Below are 14,431 nucleotides of genomic sequence, written 5' to 3'. Positions count from 1 at the left end.
ATACACGTTTGATAAGGAATCTCTAAGTATTTCCCAGTCTACAGTTTAAAAATATCCTATAATATTTTTGTCTGTTTAATCCAGCATTGTAGCACGTATTAATGCCTCCCACACTTCAGTCTTCAAAATGTGATCTGAAATATTAGAGCGGCGAGCCAAGTGATATGCTGGTGATGTTTGAGCAAATATTCCTTAAATATGGTTTGTTGAAGTCCCCACTAACAGTAAATAATCTCTCCATATATTAATTTTTGTATTTTTTAATTATGTTATACAGTTTGTTCAGTTCACCTCTGGTATTTGCTTGCTTTGGGATGTAGATAGCAGTCAGAAAATAACAGTAGAGAACTTTCAGACAAATTACTGTATTGCAGTTAATAATTAATTATTACAGGCCAACTAAAGAATTTTATGTGACATTTTTTATATCTGCATGCAGGTTTCTTTTCAACATAAAACACACTCCACCCCCTCTGCTCCTCTGTGATGATTTAGTCCATTCGATATGGTAGACAGAGAAACCACCTATCTGGATCAGAGTCCATTTTTGGACTGTCAGAAAATGCACTAATTCTTGAAGTTTCTGTCATATTTTTTTATGCAGTTACTGAATGTTAATCAGAAAATATTTAGCACAGGAGACTAGTGGCCATAGTGTTTAATTCTCATCTGCATGTCTCCATTTTTGGGCTTTTATAAACTCGCTTCAAAGGTAAAGAGTTTTTGGCAACCATAAGTAATAACTGTAAAATGGACTGAATAAACAAGGAAAACAATAGGGTTATATAAGAAGAAGGCACTGAAGTTTATGAGGTCCAACACACAATATGTTGCCACTTTCTGGTATTATGGTAAAGATCATCTTTACATACTCTATCCATAAACATAGATACATTTTTCCACTCTGTGGTTTAAGGAAAAAAAAAACTAAAAATGGATACCTTTTTGCATATGGAAAGGAGTATTAAGATCAAATCGGGAATTAAAAATGGTAATGGCAGGGGTTTTCCAGCATTTAATTGGATATTTAGTACAACACTGTGACATGATGCCAAATTAGAAAATGTCCTTGCCAATATCAGGGTGATGAAGAGGTGGCCTGTTCAGTGTGGGTAAGAAATGCATTTTTCTGATTGTTTATATTGTGAAACTGTTAAGAACCTGTTGAAGGTTAAATTAGGATAGGAAGAAAACGACAATAATTTAATTGTCAGATATATACTGTATGTACTTCTTATTCTTCTTCTTCTTTCGGCTGCTCCCACTAGGCGTTAATACAGTGGATCATCTTGTTCCATATCTTCCTGTCCTCTACATCTTGCTCTGTCACTCCCATCACCTGCATGTCCTCTCTCACCACATCTATAAACCTTCTGTTAGGCCTTCCTCTTTTCCTTTTGCCTGGAAGCTCTATCTTTAACATATTTTTCCCAATATACCCAGCATCTCTCCTCTGCACATGTCCAAACCAAAGCAATCTCGCCTCTCTGACTTTGTCTCCCAGGCATCCAACTTGAGCTGACCCTCTAATGTACTCATTTCTAATCCTATCCATCCTCGTCACACACAATGCAAATCTTAGCATCTTTAACTTTGTTACCTCCAGCTCTGTCTCCTGCTTTCTGGTCAGTGCCACCGTCTACATCCCATATAGCAAAGCTGGTCTCACTAGCGTCCTGTAGATCTTCCCTTTCACTTTTGCTGATAACCGTCTGTCACAAATTACTTCTGATACTCTTTTCCACCCATTCTATCTTGCCTGCACTCTCTTTTTCACGTCTCTTCCTCATTACTCTTTACTGCTTATCCCAAGTATTTAAACTCAATCTTCGCCAACTGTACTCCCTGCATCCTCACCATTCCACTGACCATCCTCTCATTTACACACATGTATTCTGTCTTGTTCCTACTGACCTTCATTCCACTCCTCTCCAGATCATATCTCCACCTCTCCAGGGTCTCCTCAACCTGCTCCGTACTCTCATTACAGATCACAATGTCATCAGCAAACATCATAATCCAAGGGAAATCTTGTCTAATCTCATCCTTCAACCTGTCCATCACCATTGCAAATAAAAAAGGGCTCAGAGCCGATCCCTGATCTAATCCTACATCTGTCAATCCTACTGCAGTTCTCACCTCTGTCACACTTCCCTTGTACATATCCTGTACCACTCTGACATGCTTCTCTGGCACTCCCGACTTCCGTATACAATACCACAACTCCTTTCGTGGCACCCTGTCATATGCTTTCTCAAGGTCCACCGAGACACAATGCAACTCTTTCTGGACTTCTCTATACTTCTCTATCAACACCCTCAGAGCAAACATTGCATCTGTTGTGCACTTCTTGGCATGAAACCATACTGCTGCTCACTAATCATCATGTTGCATTTGCACAAAAGTGCACTTTTATTCAAGTGCACTTTTTCCAAAGTGTACACACTTCTCTTTCAGGAACACTCAATAAAACTGAATAAAAAGAAAATCAAGGAAAGCGCCTGTATTCTGTTTCTTTTGTACTCCAGGGCACGCAGAGGAGAGAATAGTAAAGAGCAGTAATGGCTGAAACCATACTGCTGCTCACTAATCATCATGTTGCATTTGTTAATTTTCATCACAAATTTCCCAAGGAAATGATGTTGCTATCCTGACGTTTAATTAAGTTAGTAACTTGGAATGTCTCAGTTATGAGCTCAAATAAAAAAGTAAACCTGCTCCTCAGTTCAATGAGACAAGATGTTTTTTTTTTCTTTCAGAGACACATCTAACTACCAGGAGTCAGTTTCAATTAAAAAGAGACTGAATTGGACAAACATTTTATTCCAATTTTAACAAGAAGGCACAATTAGTAGGAATTTTGATCTAAAGTGCAGTCTATTTTATAGCTCCTGAGACAACAGTGGATCCTAAAGGGCACAATATTTTTTTTTTTGTAATGATTGAGAAATTAATTGGCCTAGTCAACATACATTCACTAAAGACAGATGATAAAGAATTTATGATCAAAATTTGAATAGCTGTTTCTAATATAAGCTTGGATAAACTTGTAATGGCAGGGAATTTTAATTGCATACTAGACACTGATTTAGATTAATCAGTAGCATCTGCCATGGCATTATCCTAAACTACTACAATAATATTATACTTCATGTAGGTTCAAAACATCTCAGACTTATGAAGATTTTTTTACCCTTACTCCAGGCAATATTACTTCTTTTGTACAGTGCATCATATTAATTTACAAGTTCACTATTTAACATATTAAGCAACAACATTTTACCCTTGAAGTCAAAATGCATCCGCCATCTTCAATCATCTTTCCCTTCTTTTGGAATTTAAATCATTAGGATTTACTGATGCAATATATAGTTGATAACTAAATCCTTTCTAAATTCTAGGAGTTGACAATTTCATTTAATTTATCACCTATAAAATATTTTTTTTAATGCAGAATAGCACAAATTAAGAGATATCAGCATGGGCACTATGGGGGCATTAAAGGCATATCTGAGGAGACAAATGATATCATTTGTATCTCAAAAAAATAATTGGAAAACTGAAGTCCTTATCAGTTTCTGTCTACTGCTTTGAAATGTACATTTCATTTGTATTTCTTTTAAACCATATTTTACCATCTCTTCCTCACATCAACATGAGTATTTTGTAATTTATTACTTGTCAGTGGCACACAGTTCTTCATTTTAGAATCCTGACACCTATCAAACACCAAGGAAGCATAACCACTTGGATGGCTTCTTCATGATGACTTCCTTTTTTTATGAATGTGATATTGATATGAAGAAGTTTGAAACAGAACACTCCAGAATTCATTTGATTCTAGCCATACTTCTATCCTCTTGATTTTTTAAGTGCCTTGGACTCAATTTTATTTCATTTGTTTGTTTATAGAGCACTATGCTTGCTTAACAATGATAAAACAAAAAGGTATAAAAAGAATAATAAAATTAAAATAAAAAACATTACAATATTTCATATCAAATTGGGGTGATCAAATAGGGGTGATATGATCAAATAGGGGGGATATGAGCAGAGGACTTAGACCTGGTGAAATCTGAAATGAGAAAATGTGCATGGAAAGAATGAGCATTAATAAGATTTCCATATTCTAATACCTGCTGGGTACAGACACAGCTCAAGGTTCTGTTTTCAATCTGGGTAACTTTTTGAGTGAGTGAAATTCACTCAGAGGGTAGAGTTATTTTTTTTTTTTTTTACAATCTGCCTTTTGATTATTCATTTAACTTCACCCTAATACTTATCTTGCAGAGATGAGTTAAATCAAATAATGAAGCACATAGATATATTATTAAATAATATAATTTTTCAAAACATTAATTATTTACAGTCTGGTAGTTTGCCTTTCATATTTTGTAGTAAAGGCACTTTCCTCATAAACAAAGACCTAGAAACACACATAGAATCAAAGAGCAATCTAAACATGTGTCAAAGTTGAAGATGAATCTACAGGTACTTAAACTGATAAAAATGACTAGAATAATAACATTTTTTTAACATGATATCAGAAAGGACAGAATCTGATTCAGTAGATGCAGCTGTAGTAGCCTGCAATTTATGAGAATCTGAGATTGTTTTATTATGTATAATAAAGCCATGATACACCCCATAGCATGTCAGTGGTTCAGCGATAAATTCCATTATTAAGCTATTATGAATTTATTCACAGTTTTTCCTAGGCTATTAGATATCCAAAGGCAAGGGCATTTGGAAGGGCAATGGAAAATGTTCAGCAGGATAAAAATGTAAAGATTGTTTTTCTCCAGAAGTTCATGCAAGCATAATAAATAGAGCATTGTCTATTTCTTAGAACATTTAATAATATTTAAAAAGCTTTTGGAGAGTCACAGATAAAGACAGTCAGGGGTGTATTTTCATTTCCTTCTGTCAGGTTCCGTCATTACTTAATGATAGAAAGTGTATTGATGCTTTGGAGGAGTTCTTCACTGACTATCATAATCTTTCTTTGGAGTGTTAAAAAAATATCAAACTTCACAGGCCATTTGGCATATTTTTACAGGATTGTGAATAAATGATGTGTTATTGATAGCATTAATCCATTATTTAATTTTCCATCCTGTTTATCCGTCTTGAAAGGGCATCAGTCATTTCAAGGCAACCTTAAATATGCATCCACAATGGCCTTTCTAGTAAAATTTAATCTGATGTTCCAATCTATTGTCATGTGTATATAGTACAAAGAAATTCTGATTTGCATGTCTCCCACAAATTAGTGTCAGTAGTATAATACCAGCTTCAGACAATGAACACAGTATCAGGTGATATATAACAGAAATGCATGTGAGAGGTTGTTGATGACTATGTAGAATGGCTGAAATCTTTAATACTACTGTTAGCTTTTCCGTGTATGACCTAAGCAGAAGGTAGCTGCGGATTAGTAATATTCCAAGTTGACTACTTCACCCTCAGTAGCATTTTGCAGTCTTAAAGCCCCAGTACCTCAGGTACAAATCTATATAACCACTGTCTAGACCAGGATACAAACCATGGGCTCTGGAGCTTTGAGTGTACTGTATGTGCACTTTTTAATGTTGCAACTTTAATATAACATCATAGAATGGGTTGTTTCCTGGGGGCTACTACAAGTTGAAATGCAACCAGAAGGGGAATATGTTCAGATGCCAGGTCTATACAGAACACAAAATATTATTCCCAAACTTCCCAAAGATTGTTCAGTTGTTTTAGGTTTTGCTTTTGAGTATGGATGTCCAAAGCTGGAGGTAAAGCTAGTTTATTATACTGAAGTAGACTTTCATTTTACATTTGTAAAAGGGTTGCAGGAGTGAGAGTTCTGAATTTGATTTACTCTAAAACCGAAATATTGCACAGTACATGGTTTCAGTAAATTAGTCCCCATCTCATCAGGAGTGACTATAGTTAATTATGTAGTAGGCACACTTAATATAGAACACAGCATATGGACACATCCTGCCTCTAGGCTGTCTGGTATGCTAGATCAACCTCATCTTTAACTGCTAAGCCAGTGATACTCAGCTCTACTTGGAGATCTCTCCTGGTTGCACAACAAACTTAGACAAGCTCACTGCAGGACTGCTGCAGACTGGAAGGAAATCTTATGGGCCAATAAATCAAAATTTTAAGTCTTTGGTTCGTCATGCAGGGTGTTTGTACACTGTCGAGTTGTTGAAAGGATGGTTCCTCAGTGTGTGACACCAACTGTCAGACATGGGGGAGGAAGTGTGATGGTGTGGGGCTCTTTTGCTGAAGGCATAGTTGGTGACTTAACAGAGTGGTTGTATTCTGAATCAAAAGGGTCACCACAGTTTGGCTGTTATATCAGCGAAAGATAGCTACTTTGATGAATCAAAAATTGGGATAAAATTGTGTACACTTAATGATTCCTTGACTTGGTTTTTTTTTTTATTTGCTGTTATTTATTTGTTCTATGGCTTGATTATATGAAACATTTAAGACATTAAACTATGTGCGTTTCTATAAAAACTGAAAAAACTGAGGTGCTCTAAAACATTTAACTGATTGTGTGTGTGTGTGTGAAATCCAATATATATATATATTTATATATATGAAATATATATATATATATATATATATATATATATATATATATATGTCTGTCTGAGCAGGGTTCCTGGGTACTCTATGTGTTAGTTGCAAAGTTTGGGGTTTATACCTCAGGGGATATAGGGGCATTAACAGAAAGGAACTCTTCACTTCCCTTTATATTTCTTTTGAATACATCAAGTGAAAAGTGAACAGAACATCTCTATCTCATTGGCCTCCTAATAGTACAATTATATTACATGACTGAAAACCATGATGACTGTAACCAGGTGGGCTGGATTTACAGATATTTTCATTTTATGCTGTTTTTTCCTCTATTTTCAACACGTTTTGTGTTTTTGTTGCACTTCTCTTTTTAATACTTTATTTGTGAATATGGTATAGTGCACTCTTTTTTACAGTGCAGCTGTGCTTAATAAGAATAAACTGAACTTAATTATTTAGGAGCACAATGTATGCATACAGATGACTTACACAGAAAATATGATTAGAGGTCTGCTTGAAAGACGCTTGCTGACTATATGAAATACCCTTCAGAAATACCCTCAGAGTATAAAAACTTATTCTTTGATGTACAAGTTAATTTATATTTAGAGGTATTTTCAGAAAAAAGAAGTATGTTTTGCCTTTTATGTTAAGGGAATATGATCATTTACATTTATGGTTTTTATTTAGTCGTGTTTACATAAGATATTATGATCATTAAATCATTTTTTATCGTATAATGGCTCGGTGTACAGAATAATTTATACAAAAATAAGACTTCACTCCTGTTCATCTTATTTGGTGAAATTATTCTGTCAGTTTTCCTGTTTCAGCATTCAGTTTAAAATGTATTGCTCCCTATGCTTTCTGCCTTGTGCCCAGTGGTGCTATTAGCCTCCAGCTACCTGTGACCCCGAGTTTGATTAAACAGAGTGAGAATAATGCTGTATTAATTTACCAGCAGCTTACAGTTAGTTATGTCTTTAAAATGCCATCCATTTTCTAAAACTGCTTATGTAGGGAAGGGATGTGAATACTGGAGCCTATCCAAGCAAGCATCAGAGGTAAGGTAGGAACAATCCCTGGACAAGGTGCCAGTCCATCGAAGGGTTAACACACACACACACACACATATGCATTGGCCAGTTTAACAATGGCAATAAACAGTTGGACTTTCAGATAGAACTGCAGAACCCATAAGGGAACTCATGTCGCATAGGGAAAAATGCACACTTCATGCAGGAAATACCAGGGACATGAATCCAAGTCTCCTTGTTGCAAGGCAGCAGTACAACCACTGTGCCACCTTCCTACACCCTTTAAAATGCCATTCTGCATAATGAGCTGTTTCTTGTTTAATACACTTGTATTCACTAGCTAACAACAAAAGCTCAAATGAAGCCAGCCTGTGTTTTTTGTCACTAAATATTTATTAAAGTCTCAACACTTAATGTTTTATAAAAACTTAATATATACATTATATAATCTACATTGTGAAAACATATTCAAAAGAACATTTAAACAGCTTAGACTAGTTGATTTTTGGTCTTGGCAAAGAAATGGAAGAGTCTGCTGCCACTCCAGATGGAGTCTGTTTTTTTCTTTGATGTGATCTGGGCTTGCAGTAGCCGCAAAACCTCTTGATGGCATTCTGGTCTTCTGGCACTGCATGACTTCTGAGTCTGACAACATTTATATGAAATATTTTTGATATCTTTGACTCACTATGCAATAATTCTTTGTGACTATGTACTGTAACAAATATGAGAGAGAAGATTCTGCTAATTATGCTGGTTGAATAATTTGCAAGTCAGGGGTGCAGCAAGACAAAAAACCTAGGATGTTTCAAATTATAATTATTGTTTTTTTATGGATTTTAACTCTTTGCTTCTGTGTCATGTCTGTGCCTTGTTGCAGAAATTGTAGATATAGTAACATGCAGTAAAGTTAACTGGGCCTCTGCTGTTCCACTTGATTGAATCACTGCTCTTGCTGTTGCTGGGAGCTACACATTAATTAGATATGACTCTAGACCTTTGTTCCTATGTGTGTGTGTGTGTATGTATTTGTGCAGTAGAATTGTGAGCAAACTTGTGACAACTTCATTCTTCTTACCTGTAAAAACATTAGTAAAACTGAAATAGTGGACACAACTGAGAATTTAGGTAGGATTCTTGTAAGAAGAAACATTTCTACAGAAGAATCCATTTGCCATGTCAAACTGATGTCCTTTATATAGTAGTACAAATGCACTGTGTAGTGTTAGCTGATTTACTGGTACTTTATTTGTTTAGCTTTTAAAAAGCATTGGGGCAGAAAAAGATAGACTGAATTTGTTTACCTTAGTAGAAATTAATCCTATGAAAGGGTATAATTCATATATTTCCTATTAGAAAAAGCCCAAAGCCCTGCAGCACTGGTGCAACCTCTTGTGGTAGTCACAAAAATGTATTTCTGACAAGACTTTGCATCAGAAAAGTGTCCTGTTGAAGACAGTTCATTAGTCGACTTTAGTTTGTCAAAAATTGTTGAACAAGTGAAAAAAAGCATTTTATGGTATGTCATATGGATCAGCAGTGCCCATGTTTTGGATACCCTTAATATTAGTTTATGCTAAAAGTATCCTGGGATTGAAGCTAATTAGGTCCCTCAAGCAGGGTTTCCATTACTTTAAATGAAGCATCAGAAGAGAATGGAGGGCAATTAAAGAAAACTAGTTCAATATTTGTAAAATTGTCCTAAGAATTTAACATTGAACCATATAGTTAAGGCAAGGTGTCAGCATAGACATTGCTATAGATAATAAACACTATTCTGTTGAGGTGTGACGTTAAATATGGCTATTACCAAGTGCCTGCATGATTTTGTGTTCCTTTTCTTTCTGTGTCTAGTTTAGCTGGTCAGACATTTCACATTGTTGGCAAAGAGGCCTGTGATGGTGGGATATGTCTCAACTTACTGTACCAGTGCTTATATATTCTAGGTTCTGTGTGGTTTTTTTTTGTTTCATTATTTCTATATTATTGTCCACATATACTATTTTTTATTATGACTTGCTTTAACCATTGATTATCTGCCTGTCATGCCTCTCAGTTCCTGTCCAAGTATCAATAATGTAAAACTTGAACATCAATAATTACTGAATTTGTGTTGTTGTACAACTCAAATCTATTTTTGATTTGCATCAGGTAGAGCTACACTCTATTGAACACTTTTGTTACAGAGGCCCAAATGAAGAGTAAGATTATTATTTATGTAGAAAGCTGTGCTACTAGGTTTCAATCCCAGGTTATTTGTCTGTAGTTATTCAATAATATTGCAAGGACCCAAAAAGGACAGAACAACCATATTCCACTCTAGGAATCCTAACTAATTAGGTGATAATAGCAACTCAAATATTTCTCTCCAAATACAAATATTCTTCTGTGACTATACTTTAGCTTTTGAAAGTCTAGTTGCTCAGTATGATTAGAGATAGAATACAAAACATGCTAGAAGACCTTACTGGGTCAGGGAATTGTCAGCGTCTCTGCATTCAAGAAACCCAAGCTTACAGGACGGCTGATTTGCTAGAAGGCACTGGTATTTGTTTTGTAATCAGCTAGTTATTGTAGCAAATTTAAAATTATTGCCTCAGTTTATCCTTCTCAAGATTGAATTCCAGAAAATAAACTACAGACCAGTCTATCTTCTTTCATCATCTGTGTTCTTGCATAAGGCATGCACCGACAAAGCAGTCTCTAAGCTTGCTTTATGTTAGCTTTACAGTGGGATGCAAAAGTTTGGGCAACCTTGTTAATAGTCATTATTTTCCTGTATAAATCGTTGGTTGTTACGATAAAAAATGTCAGTTAAATATATCATATAGGAGACACACACAGTGATATTTGAGAAGTGAAATGAAGTTTATTGGATTTACAGAAAGTGTGCAATAATTGTTCAAACAAAATCAGGCAGGTGCATAAATTTGGGCACCACAAAAAAGAAATGAAATCAATATTTAGTACATCCGCCTTTTGCAGAAATTACAGCCTCTAAACTCTTCCTGTAGGTTCCAATGAGAGTCTGGATTGTGGTTGAAGGTATTTTGGACCATTCCTCTTCACAAAACATCTCTAGTTCATTCAGGTTTGATGGCTTCCGAGCATGGACAGCTCTCTTTAACTCACACCACAGATTTTCAATTATATTCAGGTCTGGGAACTGAGATGGCCATTCCAGAACGTTGTACTTGTTCCTCTGCATGAATGCCTTAGTGGATTTTAAGCAGTGTTTCGGGTCGTTGTCTTGTTGAAAGATCCTGCCCCGGCGCAGCTTCAGCTTTGTCACTGATTCCTGGACATTGGTCTCCAGAATTGAGTGGAATCCATGCGTCCCTCAACTTTGACAAGATTCCCAGTCCCTGCACTGGCCACACAGCCCCACAGCATGATGGAACCACCACCATATTTTACTGTAGGTAGCAGGTGTTTTCTTGGAATGCTGTGTTCTTTTTCCTCCATGCATAACGCCCTTGTTATGCCCAAATAACTCAATTTTAGTTTCATCAGTCCACAGCACCTTATTCCAAAATGAAGCTGGCTTGTCCAAATGTGCTTGAGCATACCTCAAGCGGCTCTGTTTGTGCTGTGGGCAGAGAAAGGCTTCCTCTGCATCACTCTCGCATACAGCATCTCCTTGTGTAAAGTGCGCCGAATGGTTGAACGATGCACAGTGACTCCATCTGCTGCAAGATGAAGTTGCAGGTCTTTGGTGCTGGTCTGTGGGTTGACTCTGACTGTTCTCACCATTCGTCACTTCTGTCTATCCGAAATCTTTCTTGATCTGCCACTTCGAGCCTTAACTTGAACTGAGCCTGTGGTCTTCCATTTCCTCAATATGTTCCTAACTGTGGAAACAGACAGCTTAAATCTCTGGGACAGCTTTCTGTATCCTTCCCCTAAACCATGATGGTGAACAGTCTTTGTCTTCAGGTCATTTGAGAGTTGTTTTGTGACCCCCATGTTGCTACTCTTCAGAGAAAATTAAAGGAGGAGGGAAACTTACAATTGACCCCCTTAAATACTCTTTCTCATTATAGGATTCACCTGTGTATGTAGGTCAGGGGTCATTGAGCTTACCAAGCCAATTTGAGTTCCAATAATTAGTTCTAAAAGTTTTGGAATCAATAAAATGACAACGGTGCCCAAATTTATGCACCTGCCTGATTTTGTTTGAACAATTATTGCACACTTTCTGTAAATCCAATAAACTTCATTTCACTTCTCAAATATCACTGTGTGTGTCTCCTATATGATATATTTAACTGACATTTTTTATCATAACAACCAACGATTTATATAGGAAAATAATGACTATTAACAAGGCTGCCCAAACGTTTGCATCCCACTGTATATTCCCCTTATGAACACCAAAAACGTATTTTGTATAACTTCACATTAATTCTTATAAACTTTAGTATTAACTATTTTCTAATCGATATTTGTCTCACTGTGCTTGAACTCTTACAGGAATGCTATATACATGTAAATTATTTTAGGCTACTGTGCTGTGTGGAGATTGTCAGTATTCACAGAACTGCAAAACACCTTGCTAAATCATAGTAGTATTCCGCACTGATTCTGTGAATCCATACCCTTTCCATCACTGTATCTATTAAATAACTTCTGACTTTCTTTATGAACTACAGTGGTGTGAAAAACTATTTGCCCCCTTCCTGATTTCTTATTCTTTTGCATGTTTGTCACACAAAATGTTTCTGATCATCAAACACATTTAACCATTAGTCAAATATAACACAAGTAAACACAAAATGCAATTTTTAAATGATGGTTTTTAATATTTAGGGAGAAAAAAAATCCAAACCTACATGGCCCTGTGTGAAAAAGTAATTGCCCCTTGTTAAAAAATAACCTAACTGTGGTGTATCACACCTGAGTTCAATTTCCGTAGCCACCCCCAGGCCTGATTACTGCCACACCTGTTTCAATCAAGAAATCACTTAAATAGGAGCTGCCTGACACAGAGAAGTAGACCAAAAGCACCTCAAAAGCTAGACATCATACCAAGATCCAAAGAAATTCAGGAACAAATGAGAACAGAAGTAATTGAGATCTATCAGTCTGGTAAAGGTTATAAAGCCATTTCTGAAGCTTTGGGACTCCAGCGAACCACAGTGAGAGCCATTATCCACAAATGGCAAAAACATGGAACAGTGGTGAACCTTCCCAGGAGTGGCCAGCCGACCAAAATTACCCCAAGAGCGCAGAGACGACTCATCCGAGAGGTCACAAAAGACCCCAGGACAACGTCTAAAGAACTGCAGGCCTCACTTGCCTCAATTAAGGTCAGTGTTCACGACTCCACCATAAGAAAGAGACTGGGCAAAAACGGCCTGCATGGCAGATTTCCAAGACGCAAACCACTGTTAAGCAAAAGAACATTAGGGCTCGTCTCAATTTTGCTAAGAAACATCTCAATGATTGCCAAGACTTTTGGGAAAATACCTTGTGGACTGATGAGACAAAAGTTGAACTTTTTGGAAGGCAAATGTCCCGTTTCATCTGGCGTAAAAGGAACACAGCATTTCAGAAAAAGAACATCATACCAACAGTAAAATATGGTGGTGGTAGTGTGATGGTCTGGGGTTGTTTTGCTGCTTCAGGACCTGGAAGGCTTGCTGTGAAAGATGGAACCATGAATTCTACTGTCTACCAAAAATCCTGAAGGAGAATGTCCGGCCATCTGTTCGTCAACTCAGGCTGAAGCGATCTTGGGTGCTGCAACAGGACAATGACCCAAAACACACCAGCAAATCCACCTCTGAATGGCTGAAGAAAAACAAGATGAAGACTTTGGAGTGGCCTAGTCAAAGTCCTGACCTGAATCCAATTGAGATGCTATGGCATGATCTTAAAAAGGTGGTTCATGCTAGAAAACCCTCAAATAAAGCTGAATTACAACAATTCTGCAAAGATGAGTGGGCCAAAATTCCTCCAGAGCGCTGTAAAAAACTCATTGCAAGTTATCGCAAACGCTTGATTGCAGTTATTGCTGCTAAGGGTGGCCCAACCAGTTATTAGGTTCAGGGGGCAATTACTTTTTCACACAGGGCCATGTAGGTTTGGATTTTTTTTTCTCCCTAAATAATAAAAACCATCATTTAAAAACTGCATTTTATGTTTACTTGTGTTATATTTGACTAATGGTTAAATGTGTTTGATGATCAGAAACATTTTGTGTGACAAAAAGAATAAGAAATCAGGAAGGGGGCAAATAGCTTTTCACACCACTGTATATTTCAGTTGACCAAGGTCTCCAGTTTCATTAGGCATGTCAGTTTTGCACTCATCTTCATAGTCACTTATAACTCAGAAGAAACAGCCCTGGAAGTGAGGATTTCCCTCTTTAATCCATAGACATTTGTCATTAACTTTAAAACCTGCTATCTTTGTCATTTACTAAAAAAAAATCTACCATTTTTGTCTGTCTTTTTATACCTAGAAACCTCTTCATTTTAGATTGTTAGACGTGTCTCCTGTTTTGAGTGTTTTTAAATAACAACAAATTAAGAGGGTAAAATGATCAATAGTCTAATTTCTGTTCTGATTTCTTCTCCTATTTTAGTCCAGAAAAGGCATTGAAAGGCTCTCTGCAACCTTATGAAGCAGCCTACCTGTCGAAGTCTTTGTCCCGTCTGTTTGATCCTATCAACCTTGTTTTCCCTTCTGGTGGTCGTAATCCTCCATCTAGTGATGAGATTGAGAGCATCATTAAAACCATAGCCAGGTAATGAGCAGTATGACTGTTTTCAAATACCAATGTTGTCAAAAATCGATTTAGA

The 14,431-nt window shown here is 36.6% G+C and overlaps 1 protein-coding gene across 1 annotated transcript in view; it reads left to right on the top strand.

The window, feature by feature from the left end:
- cog5 (component of oligomeric golgi complex 5) overlaps positions 1–14,431 on the top strand; it is a 565,478-nt gene that overhangs the window by 388,329 nt on the left and 162,718 nt on the right. Inside the window, exon 13 of the mRNA XM_039761193.1 lies at positions 14,215–14,376. Within this exon, the coding sequence (XP_039617127.1) occupies positions 14,215–14,376 (162 nt within the window). The remainder of the gene's footprint in view (positions 1–14,214; positions 14,377–14,431) is intronic.

This window comes from Polypterus senegalus, chromosome 8, assembly GCF_016835505.1.
Source record: "Polypterus senegalus isolate Bchr_013 chromosome 8, ASM1683550v1, whole genome shotgun sequence".
NCBI classification, from domain to species: domain Eukaryota; kingdom Metazoa; phylum Chordata; class Cladistia; order Polypteriformes; family Polypteridae; genus Polypterus; species Polypterus senegalus.
Note: the sequence above shows the minus strand (reverse complement) of the source record. Positions and strands in the feature narration are given on the sequence as shown.